Source organism: Apium graveolens, chromosome 7 (genome assembly GCF_009905375.1).
Source record: "Apium graveolens cultivar Ventura chromosome 7, ASM990537v1, whole genome shotgun sequence".
Classification (NCBI taxonomy): Eukaryota; Viridiplantae; Streptophyta; class Magnoliopsida; order Apiales; family Apiaceae; genus Apium; species Apium graveolens.
In genome coordinates, this window is record NC_133653.1 from 182,133,150 (window position 1) to 182,153,814 (window position 20,665).

At 33.1% G+C, this 20,665-nt stretch overlaps 1 protein-coding gene across 1 annotated transcript; it reads left to right on the plus strand.

The window, feature by feature from the left end:
• Positions 1-1,081: 1,081 nt before the first annotated feature.
• Positions 1,082-7,020, plus strand: LOC141671327 (GLABRA2 expression modulator-like). The gene is made up of 4 exons (XM_074477519.1): positions 1,082-1,611; positions 2,894-2,995; positions 5,387-5,658; positions 6,487-7,020. Exons 1-4 carry the CDS (start codon positions 1,272-1,274, stop codon positions 6,676-6,678), a joined length of 906 nt encoding a protein of 301 aa, XP_074333620.1. The 5' UTR covers positions 1,082-1,271; the 3' UTR covers positions 6,679-7,020.
• The last annotated feature ends 13,645 nt before the right edge of the window (positions 7,021-20,665 follow it).

Consider the following 20,665-nt stretch of genomic DNA (forward strand, 5'->3'; position numbering starts at 1 on the left):
AATACAATTATACAACACAAACAAAAATATATAAATTTTTCTTCATGAGCTAAATTGGAAACATTGTTTAATGTCTTCTATGAAAATGATAAACAGATAAATACGTTAGAAATTACGTGTTATTATGTGTTATTATGCTAGTACTAAATTAAACAATAGCTTTTGTGTGTGATATTATACAAAATAAAAGTGTGTGTATATGTAAATCGAAATTAAAATATATTGAAACTCCTGCTTCGGTGATCGGGAACATCAGAATTATTACGAAGCATCAGGTTAACCATTAAAAGTCTTTTTAGTCTCGAAACAATTTTGAATAAAAATAAAAAATCCACAAACAGTAAAAAAACATCATCCAATAATATAGAAATAGTAAGAATATTTGGGAATTTGAGGAATATATACGATTTTCTTGTATATATTAGAGAATCGAGATTAATATAAAAATAAAAAACGAGGGAATAATCGAATTTATAAACAGGATTTCATTATTCAATTGGAATTTTAAAGATTTTTTTTTGAATTTTAAAAATCATGGGATATTTAATTTAGATTCTAAAAAATCGTATTCAATAGAGATTGAAAAAAGTTTTTCAAAATTTTGGGGTATTCAATTTAGATTTTAAAAAGTCCATTAAAATATGATGGTATTCAATTTGGATTTTAAAAAATCTATTAAAATCCGGTGGTATTTAAAAATTCATGGATTTTTTTGCATTTTATAAAATTGTACATTTTGATGGATTTGCTAGTGTATTTTATATTTTCAGAAATTTTAGTAAAATCGAAGAGATTTTGATGAATTTGTAGAAATCACCGCTCAAATCAGCAAGACCCTACGAGATTTATTCAACAATTTCGTTAAAATTCGCATATAATTAAAATCAACCAAAATCAATAATAATAATTCAAAGGATTATTATAAATCCTCTAAAATCTGAATTTAATACACATCGATTTTACAGTCTATAGATGATAAATTTTATTAAATAAAATAAAGTTCTGTCATGAAATTTATTGTAGAATTTATGGATACCGAGTAAAAAAAATGTTTAATTTAATCCCCCGAGCTCCGAGTTCCACAACCACGCACCGCACATCACATTTTCACACTTACCAGCTCACCTCTTCCCGCGTTAAACGCCGCCACTTACAATCTTAACACCCCTTTCATTATTTCTGAATAAATACTAAAACTCACCCACCGGCTATAACCCGTCAAACCCCATTCTCCACCTAGTCAAACCTTCGATCTACCACCACACGCCACCATGGATCACCCCAACGGCCCGGCGGAGAAGCAACCGGCGCTGGATACTATGGAATCCGTCATGCTTTCGGATCCTAAACTCGAAAGCGGTGCAAACAAAGAGCCGTTAGAGCATGTGAGTGTTGATATGGTAAATGATAGTAGTAACAAATCAACAACGCCTACGCCTACGCCTACGGGGAGTAAATCGAGAAAGTCTGTGAGTTGGAGTGAAGATTTAGTTGAATCTCGATCAGTTAATACTTATGCTTCGATTGATGGGAACAATAGTGGCGGATCTAGTAATCCTTATGTTGCTTATACTCCTGCTCAATCCGATCAATCCTCGTTTAACTTCAAAGGTACAACGCGCCTCTTTCGAGATTATTCATTTATCGAGGTTCAAAGTATGTTGTTCCGGATCAAATTATCCATTCGATGAGGTTATTTATTTATCGAGATTAGAAATAATTATTTACTTTTTGACGAGGTTATTCATTTTTCGCTATAGTACTAATGGAGATGCTTCTGTTTGTTTTGTTATAAGTAATTGGCTATTGTTAAATTTGGATAGAGGTATTATATCGTTTTATAGGTGGATGTATATAGTGTTAGTTGAATTTAGCAATTAAATATTGTCTGTTGTTTTGTTGCTGTGTAGAGAGGTTTAAGTTTATATTTTCTGTAACTACTGTACTTGTATTTTCTTTTGCTTGTGTGTGGAAGTTTTGAGCTCGATTTTGCTTTTTCGCGGAATCGTTGGTTGTGTTTGTGTGTAAATTGCGTTCTTGATTCTCGTGTTTGTTGCATGTATCATGAATCAATTGATTTTTGATTGATAAATGACATGGTTTTGTAGCTTTTTAGATATGATTTTTTAGATAAAATTAAGTTGCTAATTGAACTGGAGCAGGTATTTTCCTGTTTCTTTTTGCATTCATAGTGTACGTGTGGAGATTTATAAGCTCGTCTACTATCAGTATCAGTTGATGTTATCTATGCATGCATGTACTTAGTTCATTGATTTCGCTTCTGCACTATACAAAAGATCGTCCTTCATGATTAAAATAAATGATTAATACCGATCTGGTGAAGAGACCGTACTGGCAAATTAATAAACGGTTATAAATATTGAAGTTGCTGGTAAATTGTTCATGATCAATTTGAAGTTTGAAATTAAAGAAGACGACCTTTAATAAGAATAGCTTATTTTCTGTTTGATGCTTGTAACTTGTTACTTTTGTGGTTGTTCGTTTGGACATTGTAATTTTGAGAAATATGAAGTCTTCTTCTTCTGTCCCATAATACTTAAGCCTCCGTAGTATAGTAATTAGTTTGATGAATTTACAAAGGAAACAAAAGCTCGTAAACCTTTCCGATTGAAGAGTTTCATGGTACTTCTGCATCAAAGGGACTCAATAAGCTAGCTACTTCATCTGAATTTTATGTTTGAAACTATTGCACACTTGATTAAATACATATTCTATATTCAGTGGACCATGTATTTTTGTATGTTTGTTTGGTTGTAGAATAATCGACCTTTCACTCTCACTCACACACATGCATTATGTAGATAAGAACTCAATGGGGCTGTTTTTGATGACATCATTGATTTATTTTTTATTTTTTTTTATTAAAAATCAGATTCAGTTGAAAGTGTTCGTGGTGTGCTTGGGAGATGGGGGAAAAAAGTAGGAGAAGCAACAAAAAAAGCTGAAGTTCTTGCTGGGAATACTTGGCAGCACCGTGAGTTTCCTTTTTTGTTTCTAAATTTCTCCATGTTCTTTAAAATATTTTGCAACGTTCCCTTTAAAAGTATGTTTTTCATGCATATATGTTTAGTTCCCTTCCAGGTGATTGTTTTGATGGACTGTTTTGTTTAGCTTCTGAAAGAAGCAATTCTTGATATTCCAACATCGTATCTAGTTTCAGCTGTAACTACGTATTTCTAGTGGAAGGAAAACTTTCACTTTTAAATATTAATATGTTAGGCGGAGTTCAAGTTTAATTTAAAAATTAAATATGTAATGCAAGTTTTATTATATTTCAGCAATTGGGAACTGTGAAGAAATGATACCCAGTATGTGTCACTGAAAAGTAGGGTCTCTTGACTGCAATTTCTCCATTTTGACAAAAAACACTATAACTAAAAGATGATTTGGTTGCATTATACTTTGTCGTGCATTGTTATTCTGCTGATACAGTAACTGGACAGACTGATGTAAACTCTGGAAGCCGTACGGGGCATAACAGAGTGAAGTGTTGGAAATAGAAGTGAAACATAAAAACTAAATGAAACATATAAACCAAGTCAAGTTTGCAGATTACTCGCTCTCCCTAGTTTAACAGTATCCCCTCTCGTAAACATCCATCTATTTGACAGATAATTTTTTACCCTACTACCATTCTCATAAGTTATGAGCAAGCTATCAGAGTCATTCTTATTTATTAGCACATCATGCATAGCCAAATAACTTGTTCCACCTTTTTTTGCCAGTAAAACCCCCTGTTCCTTTTAAGTAGTATTTCAAACAAATACAACGGTTAGTCATGTGACATAATCGCCTAAAGTGAGATGACAATCTTCTAACTGCTTCAGTTTTTGCCACAACTTTCTCATTTTTAGAATAGGATTCTGCGGCTGTGTTGAAAAGGATAGTATCCTGAATAGATGTATAGTAAATGTTCTTCTCTTCTCTTTTACTAAAAGTAAATATAGTTAGATCAGGCAAAGCTTGCAAGAGATTTAGTGTACTTCAAGGATCAGTATTTTAGGCATACTTTCCCGTTTGCAGTAAGATTGTTATTGCCCCTTACTAACTTGTAATAATGCTTTAAATCAAGATTTAGCGAGTTAAGACTTCTAGTCTTGACTAGGACTTGGGATCTGACCTAGGTCAGTCATAAAGTATCAGAGGCGCCTGTTAAAAGTTCCGTTCAGGTTATTTTTTCACGTTACCCGCATAGAACCATGCCCATGTGATTGGGCTGTGTATTTTCCCTGTTGCATTCTACATCAAAACATGAGGGGCAGTTTAATGTTTATATAAAGCTTAAATCTGAATGAAGTATGCCCATGGTCATGACTCTTGTGATAGGCATGGACTCTTGTGATATGCATGAGCCTCTGCTTTAGTTGATGTTGATGATTTAGCCTGTCGTTTTTTAGATAGTGAGTTGAGTCATATATGGTTTGGAGACAGATTTGTCCAAATGGTTCTCAGAGCTCGTTGTGTACCAAGAGGATGGGGACTAGAACTTAGAAGTGATTAAAGTTTTTGCATACCAAATTTTGGATCAAACACATGATCAAAACCCTAAATCCTGACAAGTTGGTACCAGAGCATATGATTTCATCATTCAGCCTCCAATCTCTTGCAATAGTTTCACTTTGTAAAGGAGGAAGCAATTGAAATCATGGAAAGGTTACTTTAGACTTTCACTAGTCTGCTGCTTTCATTATTGATTTACATTCAAGAATAAAGTCGTTGATCAGGTAGCAAGTACCTTGAGTAGAAAATGTTCAATTTATTGTTAAACTAAAGAAAGTTAATCAATTAACTCGTGTTTTCTTCTCTGTACCTTTATTTTTTCTAACCATGCCTAAATTCTGAAATATCAGTCAAAAATCACTCAACTTGCGTGTTTTTTTTCTTCCTTTTGTAAGTTACTTGAACTTGATACTATATCTCCCTGTATTAATACAATTATCAACAAATCCAAATCGATTACTTATACAACTTTTCCATAATAATATATAAATAATTCAAAATGTTGCCAATTCTAATTTATAGTTGAATTTAATTGTCTTTGCAGCATTCATTTGCGAAATTGTATGCTTATTTAATTGCGTAGCATCATTTTATCTAGTTAGGTATTCGAACAAGTTAAACTTGGTAGATAGCTATAACAAAGTAATTTTGAGTGCATCATACTTTTTGTTCATTAAGCAATTTTTATGTTTTTTCCTGCATACAGTTGGTTCCTTTCCTACTTTCCCTTCCGTGTTGCTGTTTTACTTGAATATGTAAATTAATTGAAGTTATGTAGTAACCATTTTGTTCTATCAATGCTATTGCATTTTAATTTACTTTGATCGTTAGAATAAGGAGTTTTTTGTTTGCTAATTTAAATCAGTGAAAACGGCGCCCAGTTTCACTGATGCTGCACTGGGTAGAATTGCACAGGGAACAAAAGTTCTAGCAGAAGGTGGTTATGAGAAAATTTTCCGACAAACATTTGACACAGTCCCTGAAGAGCAACTTCAAAATTCTTTTGCTTGTTATCTATCAACATCAGCTGGTCCAGTTATGGGAGTTCTATATGTTTCCACTGCAAAACTTGCATTTTGTAGTGATAATCCTCTTTCTTATAAAGCTGAAGACAAGATGGAGTGGAGCTATTATAAGGTATGCAATAATATTTTTTTATAATTAATGATGTTTTTACTAAATTAATTGTCATTTACCTGAAAAAGTAACCCAGAAAACTGTTTGTCGGTACCACTTGCATCTTGTCGACTTCAGAAAGTGTATATTTTCTCCAGATCATGTATAAGCGTTCAATTTTCTTTGCTGAATAGTGGCGGCCTTTTCATTTTTTATGTTCCTGATCGATTAAGCACTACCACATTTTTTTTTCTTTTTATTTGTAAATATGGTGAGATATGAATAATGTTACCATGTCAATTCTCTATATCCTTTATAGATGAATTTTCTGGAAGTGCCATCGTCTAGCATCTGCAGATTTAGTTTGGTCAACTGTGAGATCATATCAGCTGTCTGATTTTACTTTTTTCTTATCATTGGATTACGTGCTTGTTGTTTAGGTTACTGGTTTTTCCCGTGTTCAATTGTAGAGGTGATTATTGAACATTTAACTCTTTACTGTGATACTTTGTTTTTTGGTATATAATGGCGTAATATACAAGTAAATTACTTGACACATATTTTTGCTCTTGTAATGTGATTTTCCCCCAAAATTAGCAAATTTTATGAAGACTACATTTAGTGAACCTCTGATGATTATTCTTTGTTGATGACCACCGAGTCAGATATCCTAGTAGAGAATCAAAACTGATACCTATACAGTGTGATGCATCATAGTCTAAAATATGGCAAATAAGTATGCCATTTGTTTATAGATTTTGGGCTTGGTATCTATTGGAACAGATAGTCTATTTCTTTGTTATAGATAATCAGCCTTCTACAACTAAACACTATACTTTGCCAATACAGGTGGTTATCCCGCTGCACCAGCTAAAAGCGATTAATTCTTCATCAGGCAGAATCAATTCAGCTGAAAAGTATATCCAAGTTATATCGGTTGATAATCATGAATTTTGGTACATGGGTTTTTTAAATTATGAAAGTGCAGTCAAGTGCCTCGATGAAGCTCTGCAAGCGGCAAGCAATATTAATTCGGTGTGAAATGCAATGTTTCAGATTACCTCGTGATATCATCATCTTTATAACATCATACAATGCTGCTTTCATTGGAGCTAAAACTGGGTTGTGTATCGAGGGGGAGAAGTGAACGGAAAGGATTGCATGTCCCTATCTTGTATCTTATATCTTAATATTGCTAGAGAACTGGGTGTTGGTAGAATACATCTGTAGAATATTTTTGTTTTATAGGCCACGAGTTGATTCAGATTGAAGAACATCACAAGTCTTGAAATGCTGAGCTTAAATTAATCTGTTACATTCATCAAAAACTTTCAATCTCATGTGATTAAAAATCTTTGGTAGTTGCATATGCATGCCAGCACACATAGTATTTTGTTGGTCATTCCTTTGGGCTTGTAGATAACATTACCTTTTTGACAATTGCTCAACTTAATATCATTATCCGCAAGAATTAGCTTAGCTCCAGTTAGAAGGAAATTATTGTATGAAGGACTTGATAAAGAAGTCGTTCATAACTTACTTAATATCAATAAAACTTATGCCTATCAAAACTGCCTCTTGCAGATTGTTTTAATGTATTCTTTACAAAGGTTAATATGCAAGATTAGCAGTTAACACTCTATCCAGTTGCTGCTAAAGTATGGGTGAATTGAACATTTGAACTGGTGAAATTGGCCTAGCGGCGCCTAGAATCTTATGGGTGCGAGGACAAGAAGAAAGTAATAAAAAACGCAGGGTGACGCAGACATATCAGTAGTAAAATACAGGGTCAAATTCCACTAATCCTTCTCATTTCACTTCTGTACTTTTAACCTCCTGACATACTTGTCCCTAAATTTACCTAATTTTCCTTTCTTTTAGTTTCATAAGTTTGCAGTACCTTTCATCATGGCTTCCTGCAGCTCCCAACGATTCTTTGTTTAATTCAAGCCCGTTTCGATTTAATTTTTTTGTTCAAACTTGATTCATCAAATTTTCTAGTTGAACATATTAGGTGTTAATAGCCAAATTACTCACTCAAAGATACAGTCATTGGTAGCCGAATAATACTGATTTCGGTCTTTTATAACACCAATTAAAATTGAGCTCAACATGCACAAGTGAAGTGTGACGTCAAAATCGGTTGACTCGGCTGTTTAAATATTTGATTGACCGACTCGAATTTGAGAATGAATAGAAACGTTAAAAATGATTACTCTAAAAATCGCTCAATTATTAAAGTATAAAAATGCAAACGGGTAGAAGTATTTTTATGGTTTCATAGGCTTGACCTGTGCCCATTTGTGTAAAAGTCAAACTCAACTAAGCTAACAAGCAGATGTTTTAAGATGGTATAAATTATAGTATCAAAATTAATCTTTATAGAGTACAGTCTACAGAGTAAACCCGGACAAAATTAAACAGTGTAGATGTAAAACATTCTGATGTAAAAAGTGGAATGAAAGTTAAGAGGAAATTGATTAATGGAGGCGTAGGCGCGTAGCTAAACAGAGAGTAAATGTTATCATGTTTTTCAACGCTCATGTCAGACGGTTGTGTTGGAGTTACATATAAATAAGGGACCCCACCAATATGATATGGGGATGTCAGTTAGTAGTAGAAAGAGTGCTAATAGGGTTTAGCAGCTGCCTCTCGCAGTGTACCATATATTTTAAGTGCCTGCCTGCTTGGTTTATAGGGGCTGGTTAAATGAGACTCACGGTTGTAATGCATCCATTGTCATTTATACTTGTTGTTAAGAGGTGATCCAATTCAAAGTTTCACCTAACATCATATGTTACATGAAAGGACGCAACTAATATTTAGCTACATTCTTTTCTTTTCTTTTTGAATATTTTGTGTTATTTAATTTCGATAGAGTTATTTCGGCGATATAAAATTTGATTGAATTTTGCAGTTTTTTCTTCTACATGACTTCCCTCCGTAAGAGTCGAGCCTTTCCCCTCCATACACTAATTTTTACTTGTATCACAAGACTTGCGATGGGCCAATTTACGGTAGAAGAGAAATCTTTGGGTAGCAAAAGAAAATCGAACATTTTTCTATTTGTTTCAGGTTCTTTACCAAAGTATCCTAAACCATCTTTTTAGCTGGTCCAAATCTTGAAAAACATCTCTTTTACTAGTCCAAATCTTCAAAAATATCTCTAAAAGATTACACCGCCAAGAGTTTTACGGATAGATTAGAAGCCAAACAACCTATTTAACGAACGTGTTTATTTTCTAACGTCTTATACCTTGTTTTTGTTGAGAAATTAAAGATGATGTTGAAACCAATATCATGTTTCCATTTGATAAATATTAAAATAAGTAAATTATCACTTATTCAAGAAATAAGTGACTTACAAATAATAAGTAAAAAAATTTCTTATAAGTTATATAAGTTTTTAGATAAGTTTACTTATAAGTCATAATTTTTTTACTTAAATGAACTAAAATAATAAAAAAATATAATTATCTTAATTCGTAAATTTTAAATTAGATTAACATTTACAAACATATATTTTAAAACTAAAGTTAATAAAAAATCAAAATAAGTTTTAAAAAAAGACGTTGTTGCGAACATTCAACATATCAACTTGTAAGTTGTAAATTTGACTTGTAAATTGGGTCAACAAACACTACTCGATAAGTTGTTACGGGCTTATAAGTCAGCTTACGGACTTATAAGTCGTAAGCTGACTTATAAGCCGTGCCAAACAGACCCTATGTTAAGTTCTATGCCGTGGCTACTCGAAATACACAGAAATCGAACAATTGCTCACCATTCATGACGACTCCATTGTTGATGCTTTAATTGTCTAAAAAAACCATGTAGTATATGTGTCGGGCTTAAGATTAGAATTTACCTTCCTCGTTTAAACGTGTTGTTCGAAATTTTGAGTAAACATATTTGTTGCTAATCGAGATTAAGCAACATGTTTGCTAATTGTGATAGCAAATGATCCCATACTTGAGTTAACGGCTAAGATGTTTGACGGCCGTTGGGATATCAAGCCATATCCATAGGGTTTTTGTGCCATCACTGACAGTGTTGTCCTTGTGTTGATTTCTCTTTCTGGTCTTCAGCCTTTCTTCTTTTTGTTACTTTTCTTTGTTTCTATCCTTTTTCCTCCTTTTTTGGAAGAGCGGCCACCTCTTCTTTTATGTAGCCACCTTGCAGAGCTATACATCAATAGGTAGGATGAGTCATATAAAAGAGAGCAGGGTGGCGTGTTTTCCAGATTTTCAGGGATGACTGGTTCTTTTCCTTGTGACACCTGTCCAGCAGCTTAGTTGGTGAGACCGAAGATATAGCCTGCAGAAAATGTGTGGCGTGTTTTGTCCCCAGATGAAGCCTCCTAGGAGGGAGTTGTATGGCCATAGGCCAAAGATTCCGTAGGCCATCAACAGCCCCCAAAATTGGTTATAATCTTTAGATTACATGAATATAAGTAAACAAAGTGAAGATGAATGATGGTGCTAGTCTTGCAAGAGAACCTGTGAACTTCTTGCACTTCTTTAAGGAGAACATATGAGCATTGAAGACATGTTTTGACAAGATTTTCCAATATGTTTTTACTTCCAGTTTGGGTTATGTGGGACCTGGTATATATAGCGGCTTATAGCTGCTCTGGTTATAGCAATCCGGTGTATGTTTCGCTAGCATCATCAACAACAAGAGCGGTAATGTCCAAGCCTGGTCAGAATTCTTTTCTTGAGAAGGAGATGACCATTCTTTTGAAGTTGTAACCATATAAACATTTAAAACTTTAGGTCCAAAGAACCTTACACTTACAGTTTAGGCCGTAGGCCGATATAATATATTTACAACAATATTACAAGCTTTGAACTTCTATTTCTTTCAGGTTTATATTTTACCCCTGACTGTAAGTTGCCCTTTTGTTACAAGTGGCCATAAACATGGCTGATATAAAGAATAAAAACTAATTACAACAGTCTACAGTAGCCATACACTTGATATATAAGTAATAAAAATCAACTTAAGATGTGACAAATCCAATAGATTTAAATAAGGAAAACTAGTTAGAATCATGTGTAAACAAACAATAAGACATGCTAGTGGATTATGAAAAGCCAATATTTTAATTGGGAGACAAATTCAAACCGTAGCCACAGCCAAAGTAGGCCGTAAGGAGCTACATATATTGGTTCTATGCTGAATTTGATGTCTTTTGATCAATCTTTTTTCTAGCAGCAGATATGAGAGAAACTCAAAATAAAGAAAATAAAAAGCATAATAAGACATAACATAGGACTTAGAATGAGCATGCGCAATAATATAAGGCTAGCTGGTATAGTAATGTAAATGTGTGATGATGGATACTCGACTACCAGTGCAGAGCAAGTGTAGAAAATAAACAAAGATGAACACATGATAAAAGGAGAGATGGGAAAAAACAACATGCCATCCCCTTTGACAAACACAAAATCTGATACTTTTATTAGGCTCTTTTTGCCTACCAAGTACGCACAGAAAATAAACTTGATATGGCAAAGGCCGGAGTCACATACACAAGCAATAATCATGATATTATAAATAATAGTCCTGATATATTCCTCTCTACATATATTCTATTTCACTCTTACTATATATACTTTTACTTTTAGACATAACCACCCCTTAAATAAAACTACTCAATACCGATTCAATTTTCTTTACTGCAAAGAAATCTCAAAATTACGAAATAAGGCTATGTCACACTCCTCTTCTGTATGAGTATGATATTGTTAGGTAGAAAAGTGATTGTTGGTGAGACTGCGAAGCTGTATTAATAGTTACGTGATAACTCAACACGAGAACAACACTAGAACATGACATGCTAATAATACTATGACTACACAAGAAACCAGAAGAAATAAAGATAAGGCAAATACAAAGAATCAAAGGATTAGAAGAAAGCTTGTAGTCTGCTTATAGGTCACTGAAAAAAGTTCATTAAGATGATCATGCCTCAGTGAAGAATAAAGATTAAAGACTTTCAGGGTTTCAGAAATGATAAAGATTCAGTGTATAAGTGCTACCAGAAGATTTTAATGTATTAGCATTGATTGAAGATAGACAGTATTCGAAGCATAGGAATCTGAAGAATTGAAGACATGGTATAGGAAGAGGTTAAAGAAGACAACTGCAGTCTTAAAGTTATACTCACTGACAAGAGTTCATTTATATGTTCAAGCGTCGGTGAAGAACAGTGAATGAAGTATTCAAGATTGTAGTAGCAATGAAGACGTTATCCACAGTACCGGAAAGGATTCCAGTGAAAGTACAATTGTTTATTGACAGTCAGTGTTTGGAGCGATAAAGTTGTTGCAAGCTTAACAATGTAATCAAGGCTATAATACGAAGACCTGATTCGAGGTTAGTCGTCTGTGAACCAGACCAGTTGCACTAGGCGTCAAAAGCTCGTGAAACGAATCTGGGTATTATTTATAGAAGAATTATTAAGTTGAGGAACGTACTTGGATTAAACGTTTATCTGTTAAAGTACGAGAAGAGGTGCGCGGGGCATACAACTAAGTGGCTCGAGGGATTGGCGAAGCTCAAAGTTTAATTGTTAAATTAAATAAATTTATTTAGTGGATTTTAATATAATTTATTTAATAAACTTAAAATGATTTATTTTATTAACTTTAAATAAGTTTATTTTATAAATCTAAATTAGTTTATTTATATAAGTTATATTTAAGTTTATTTTATAAATTAATTTAGTTACAATTTAAACTTAAATAAATAAAAAAGGCAACAATGGTCTCCAGTTAGCTATATGGTCGCAGGTTGGAGTTGTGAAGAATATTTATAAGGCAAAACCAACTTTGCAGTCACAGGTTAACTTCTTAGTCGATGAGGACTTAGTCGCGGGTTGAGGACTTAGTCGCAGGTTGATGACTTAGTCGCAAGTTGAGTTCTTAGTCGCAGGTTGAAGGCTTAGTCTCAAGTTGAGTTCTTAGTCGCAAGTTGAGTTCTTAGTCGCAGGTTGAGTTCTTAGTCGCAGGTTGAGTTAGTAGTCGCATGTTAGCAAGCTTACTCCTCAACCACAACTTTATTGGTTTGTTCAATTGATTTGTGTGGTTAATATTTGACCACATGTTTCAATTGAATATAAAGACTACACTACAGCAGCAAAAGGATTTAGCAATTAAGTTGTATTGTTCATTGTTTTTATCTTCTTCTCCAAAACAATGAGAGCTGATAAAACAGGCAACAACGATTTATAGAGAAGACCAATCACCTTGAATATCCGTTTAACTTTTCACCGGAGAAAATTATAATGCCCGATTTAACTCTTTTATATTAATGGGGGCATTATAATCGTTATCCGGTAATTGAATTCTTGGACAAACTCAAAGCTAGATCATTGTATAGGATTTGATTTGTAAATCTTTGTAGAACCTAGGAACTTTGTTCTTCTTAGATTGTAGCCGGTTAAATTATTTACCGGAGTGTAGCAACACCCCTCGCGGATTTATATACAAATATATATTTCCCCGAATATCTTGTGTTCCTCGTTTTATATTCTCAAACACTATTCCTTTCAAGAACACGGGACCACTAACCGAACATTAAATTTTATATCCGCAAAAGATTCGAAAGAATTTTTTAATTTAGTGATTATCATATTCAACCCCCCCTTCTACGATAATTCGGGACTTAACAATTAGTATCAAAGTTTGTTGATCGATATACAGATCAGATCTGGTGTGTCAGCCCAAACAGTCAAGTTCTCATATTTTCAGATTTTTTAATTTTCAAAAATTATCAACACTTGAGATTTTTGAATTTTAAATAATTTGGACTTATTCCCAAAATATATTTAGCTCTCAAAAAGTTCAAAATTTGTGGAGTTTAAAATATTTCAAGCCAAAGGTTCTCAAAGGATTGGTAGACTCAAGATTCCTCCGAGTGGTAAAAATTATTTTAATCTTTGAAGAAAACGAAGACCATGTGCTATTCAGAAGAAAAATTCCCCAAATACGGAAATTGAAGATAATGGTTTTCTTATTCCAATGAAAATAATTTCAAGACCTACAGACGAAAATTGTTGAACTTCCTCAAAGGCTTACTCCAGAGGATACCACTAGGTTTTTAGACGTATGAAAGGAATGAAATTTCTACGGGTATAATTTTTCTCGATGATTTTGAAGACAACTCTAATGATTCCAGATTGTACAGTCACACAGTGGTTTGTACCAATGCTACATTTATCCGAGAATCACAGAGATCATATAGGCAGGAATTGTGGAGGTCAGAGAGAATAGTGGGGACATACAAACATCTCAGTTATATGCATTAAAATTGGAACCTCAAGACAGAATGTAAGAGTTACTGATAGCTGAATCAGAGGAAGCTCAGGTAGAAGTATTTGAGGGACTGGATGTCAAGGTAGTGTTTCACTTGTTAGGGAAGTTTAGTCGCATCAGATTCACAAGAAGTACGTAAGCTGTATCCAAGGATCAAGCCTATCTATTCTGAAGCAGATACTTTTATAGATTCAATTCAAGAGGTGACTACAAGACTGAGATTGGGACATAAAAAAGATTTGATAGCTATAGTTATGACAAGACAAATGTGTCAAGTAACTATCGGGGTTTTGTTACAACAGAACAAGAAGCTTGACAAACAAGGATGTGTAGGGATTCAGTTGAAGAGTTGAGTCAAAGGTGGAATGTTTTCTTAGGGAAGCATCCGGTCAAAACTTATAGTGCACGGGAAAGAGTTGGGATGGATCAGATGACGAGAATAATGAATATCTTGCTTTCATAGCAATCTATGAAGATGATCTAACTCACATATCTCAGGTTTCAAATTCTTTAACCACTGCAATATTTTGCTCTCAATATTCAATGCATGATAAGGTCTTAGTGTTTAAATGTTTAACACTCGCACAAGCATGATAACGTCACACATAGATAATCCTGAACTAGTTCACTAGAATATTTTTCTGGTAACTAGGATTGATGTTTAACTTGTGCATGTTACTTTAGATGAACTTAAATATGTGTTTGAAAATTTGTTGAACATGATTAATTGTTTTAGTGAAATATATGTTTTCCAGCACTTAAGACCTTTGTTAATTCTTATTTTCAGTATCCTAATACAATGTGATTTATTCATTTGATCTGAATTGTTTGTTAAGATGTGTCAGTTTATAATTGGATTGAGACATCTAGATGAGATACATCAACATGATTGGACTTGATAGAATCAGTGATTTATTTGTTAATTATGTTTGTTCCATATCATACATGTCTTGTTTAATTATTATGTGTAATGTTTCTGAATGAATGACATGTATTCTCAATACAATGCTTGTTTATTTCTATGCCATAAATGCATCTCTTAGTACTTGCATTAATTATAGAAAAGCATGATTAGGATTACAATAGGGTAAAGACTGCTAGTCCTCCTTATATAAGGTTGGAACCATTTTTCCTAACCTAGAGACAAATATGTCAAGGGTATTAAAATGAAGAAAATGGTCAGTCAAAGATAAGAATTAGCGTGATAAGGTTGCAGCTGTTGTTATCTATGTTAATAGTAAAGTCTCTAATCTATCTGGATCCAAACTGATAAGTTGGGTACCAAGAACTGTAAATCCATTTGTGAGTGCAGGACATAATAGGTTAAATGATTCATATGTATTCTTGTTAATTCATACTCAATACATATGATCAAAGAAAGAGCCTCACAATCAAATGTAATTGAAAAAAGCTATTCCGTCAATAATCTTTGGAGATGACAAAAAAGATTTTCACTACGGGACAAGCTATACAGAAAAAGGATGTCATCATGGATTCAACAATTGCTGTCACTTATAACAATTATTCATTGGAGTCACTGATAACAGTTGAAGCATCTTTCTTGCTGAAGAATCAAGGCACAAATCCTCTTATCAGACGGTTCTGCATCAAAGGACAAAACGTCAATTCAACGAAAGATTAGTGTCTCATCTGAAGCAGGAAGGTTGAGAAGCTTGCTCTTCTTAGAGTAAGGACATGATATGCTCGTGGCTAGACTGGAATCTCAGGAAAGGTAAAGTCAATGGTTTCTACTGTAAAGCTTCATCTGACAAAAGTTTAGCTATGGCATTAGAAGCTCTCACTCTTGAACATCAACTCAAGGAACTCTTTTGTAAAAAGGGATTAGTGAGATGACTGCCTCATCTGGAATTCACAAGGATGATAAATGTGAGGCATGTCAAAAAAGAGAAGTCAAAAACAACATCACATCAAAGTTAAGATATACCTTAATGATGATTGATGGCTACTCTTAAGACAAAGTTGTTGTTCGCGCATTCTCATGACAGGACATCACATATGGTGATTGATCATATCAGGAGATCGAACTGGAAGCAACTATAAAAGAAATGATCTTGTGATCAGATAATGGGACTGAATTCAAGAAGCAGTTCTGATTAATATCTGTAATATCAAGAATATTTTGAGACATATTCAGCACTGGGAGCTCCGTGTCAGAATGGAGTGGTAAAAAGGAAGAACCGGAAGTTGATTAAAGCTACAAGGGAAATATCAAGCTAATCAAGACTTTCTAAATACCAAAGGGCTGGAGCAGTCCAAACAGTTTGTAACAAGTAAGATCAAGCCTCGATCAGGATGTATACATGAAGACCACTAATGAGTTAATGGCCAACAGAAGCAAACATTGGATAACCTGAAAGTGTACAGAGAGAATGTTCTACAGAAGCAAACAATGAAATGTTTTCAGTTATTTGAAGATCTTGGAATTTGCAGCTAAGACTAGTTAGGATATTTTCTATGGCTACTTAGTGGAGTCTACAACCTACAGGGCATTTGTGGTTGATCAACAGAAGATGATTAAAAGTATAAGTGCACATATCAACAACTCCATGCTCCAAGCTGTTACAGGAGAAATTAATTCTATTGATGATTCATATCCAAGCAGTATATTGGCTGTGTATAAAATAACTCATTATTTCAATGAAGCCAGTCAACAAAGGTAGAGATTTTCAGGAAATCCTAGCAACAGCTTAGGGGGAGCAATAGAAGGATTAACAGTCTGACACAACACCTCATTGGAAATCAGAGGACACTAAAGAACATATCTACTGAGATAAAGGGTTTGATGTTAATATTATTCCCAGAGTCTAGTTTTTAAGTGATCCAGATGGTGGAGTAATGATTAGCAGAGCTACTGAGTGTGGATGATTATTTCTCTAGTTTTTCTATCTGAAGAAGAAACTGAAAAAGTTACAAAAGCTCTGATAGATCCGGATTGATTGGGTGATTGCAAAGCAAGATGAACTCAATTAGTCAGCAAGCAGATTGTAGGGAAGCTGGTATCCAAACTAAATGACAATTTTATAATTGGTACAAGAATAACCAGAAGTCCAACTGGATGACAATGGCATTGTTACGAGGGATAAGGCCAAACTGGATGCTAGTTTATTATCTTGAAGTAGTATCTAACAGAAAGCACAATGACAAAACTTGAGGATATCATGACATATCAGGCATATGTTGCACATTCTACCTGGAATTGAACTCTGGTAAATGTGAACAAGTGTACTCCTGGTTGGTGAGTCAAAGGAAGTAGTCAATGCACAACAGTTCATGGACTTTACAGTTGCAGATCTATTAGACTCTGTCTATCTCTTCTTAATAAGCTCACTTCAGGTTGGTATGAACTAGTATACTACTCAAGAAATCGTCAAGGGCATGGTATGACAATCTAACTGAAGTTGTAGTTAAATATAAATTAGTAGAGTCGTCATATTAATAACTCTCTTATCATTAGGCACAAACATAATGTTATATATGTGTAGTGATATAATGATAATATTATATGTTGGTCTACTAACAAAGACTTGTGCAAGATTATTTGCTAAGTAATTGTAGAGTAGGTATGGAGGAGCATGTTGGAAAAGTTGTAATTATTTTTGGAATCACTTCAAGCAAGCCAAAAGAATAATTCTTTTAGGAGCACAAGTAAACCAAAAGAATGATGGTAATACAAGTAAGTGAAGGATCTTTTGAAAATGTAAAATTTTGAAAGATTCTGAACATGCCAAGACTACTTACCAAAGAATCCACTAAAGCTTGATCAATGCAACTCATATATAATGATAAGCTATAGAGGTATGACAAGCTCACTCTTTTACTCAAATGCTAATAGATAACATATAATGTTCTCAAGATGGCCAAGTATAAGGTTCCAAGTGGATCCTAGAGAATCTAATCGTATAGCTATTAACGAGATTTCTAGATATCTAACGGGATTACCAACTCGCGGAGTAAAGTACCCTAAAGATATTGTGCTTAACATGTTTTCCTATATAGATATAGATTACGCAGGTTGTAAGAAGGACATGAGAAACATCTCTGAAGCTGTCAATTTAAGTGACAGGAGAAACATCTCGGGAAGCTGTCAACTTCGTGGAAGAAGATTAATTTCTTGTTATGATAAGAAACAACCTCAAATCCAACAACTCTGCGGAACACTCTATGACAAGGCACCTTCACACCAGGTATCATTTATTTCGAGAGCATGTTTTTGAGTCAAAGAGTCACTTGCAGAAATAATTATTAAATCACTTGTTAAAGTTAATTTTTTAAGTCTGGTTTGTAAGTGTGAGATATCATTCATTGCATATTAGCTGGAAATCCCATATGTAAGGAATTTTTAATATAAGTTCACAAGTATTAAATCTTCAATATTTAAAGGACTTGTGAATTTATCAATAATCCAGTACCTCGTACTTAGTGCTACTATCTTGATTATCATGATTACAATGTCATATATATTTTTGGTAACTAAGTATTATAGCATTAAATTTGAATATAATTTTAATTGTATTAAAATAATATGCAGCATAGTTATTTGTATCATGTACGAATAATTGTGATACTTTTAGTATTAGTGATATTATTTAGAATTTTTGTTCTAAGTAATCAATGCTTATTTCTAAAATCATTAATATTGAAAGTTGAAGTATTTTTTAAGTTATGTGTATAAAACTCTCAATATTTTATATACTTAGAAACTATTTCTAAAATTACTTATTATGCAGAGAGTGATTATCATGTATATAAGTCATATATCCTTTTGGTGATTATTCAAGGATAATTATAAATATTTAGGTGCTAGTATCTAACTCATAGATATTTAGTATTTATCTATTTAATATTTATTTTGGGTAGTTTGGATTATGGAAATTGAAGCAATTCAATGATTTTATTTGCTCCATAATTCAAACTAACTTAAAATAAATAAGTAACATAATTGATTATAACTAAATCTGTCAACAATTGATATCCAGTATATTGATTGTAACTTATGTGTTATAAGTTAATTATGAGATTTTGGTTTTAGTGAATTTAACAATGTTTACATCTTAAGAATTCACTGAAATCAGAATCATGATTGTAGCATGATTAGTTGTGTGCTAATTCTTGACTTATATCAGTTAATGATACTTAGTTAAGAGTTTAACTATGAACTAATTGTGAAGTAGTAGTATTTATGACATTATTTAGAACTCCTCTAAGTAATCAATATTTATCCTTAGTCACTTATACTAATACAAAAAGTGTAAAAATCTTTCTTAAGTAAAATTATGGTAAAAATAACCATGTGTTGTCCACTTAGAATAATTTTTATACTTATTTGAAAATTCCTAAACACTTTGATAATAGATGCAATACTCAATATGTCAAAGTATATGAAACTTAGAATATGTTTTTCTAAGAATGCAAACAAGACAATGCTGGTTAATGTTGCCTTATTTATCAAACCAGTATTGTTTGAGATATCACAATTTTTAGGAGTTAACAATTGTATAAAATATGAAATTGAATGCTAATGTCTATTTGATAGATAGTTGGTATTTAATACATTCATATCTTATTTTAATATAGTTAAATTATGATATTAGACAATTCTATGTCAAATCAGTTTCATGATTCAAATTATATTAAAGTAGGATGCAAAAAAATTATTGGTGTCTAAAATACATGACAAGTATCAGTCAATGATATATTTTTAATATTTTGTTGCAGATTATTGTGAGATTTAAGTTCCAGTGAATTTATAATGAGTTGCTATATCTGAAAGATTCACTATAATTTGAAATCAACAACATAGTCAGTCTTATTAAGGTTATTGATCAATAAACAATTATGTTGATTATAATCTTATAAAGATAGATTATGGAGCTTTTGACATGAATGGGAGTTGCTTAAACTTTACCCTAAGTGATCAATGCTTTTTCAAAAACTCATTCATATTGAAAGACAAAATCTTTCTTTCTCTTCTTATTAGTGCTAGGACACGAGTCTGTGTCCTTTTCATATTAAAAGACGTGATTATTTATCTTTTTATGCATAAAAACAGACTCGTGCACTCAAACGGTTTTTAAGAGAAAAATCAAACTTCTTTGTACAGTGGTGATTGCTTATTTCATTAAAATCTTTGAAATCACTATTGTAAATCATTTCTCTCAAAAGATTAAATGCATATTTTCATTCATTATAGATCTTAAGTGCATTTTATCTCTATATTTCCATATTCTCTATGATGCAAGTTCAGCCTCCAATGGCCTTTTTTCATTTGATAGTCATGAGGTTGAAAACCCACAACTTCTATCCCAGACTGTAAAGACAAACACAGAAACAGAACCAACCAACACTCTCTTACCACTAAAATGAAGTATGAATGAGCGTGAGGGAGAAAGTGCCTTAGTGCACCATATAAGGAAGGTTCTGGGTCAACCCAGCAGCTCTGTCTCCTAGAAAGATAAGTATTATTTAAACCGAGGCAACTGCTAGCCCCCATACATCTTCTCAAAAAGATGTAATGGCTGAAAAGGCACAAAAATAGTTACTAGATTCATTCTCTCAACAGGGTGTGTCTATTGAATTTCACATATCGGTCAGGGTATCCGATGTAGTGTCAACACCTCAAACATAAAAAATTCTTGATGCACAAGGTTAGCTTACATACATAAAGGATGAGTTGAAGGAAACAAGAG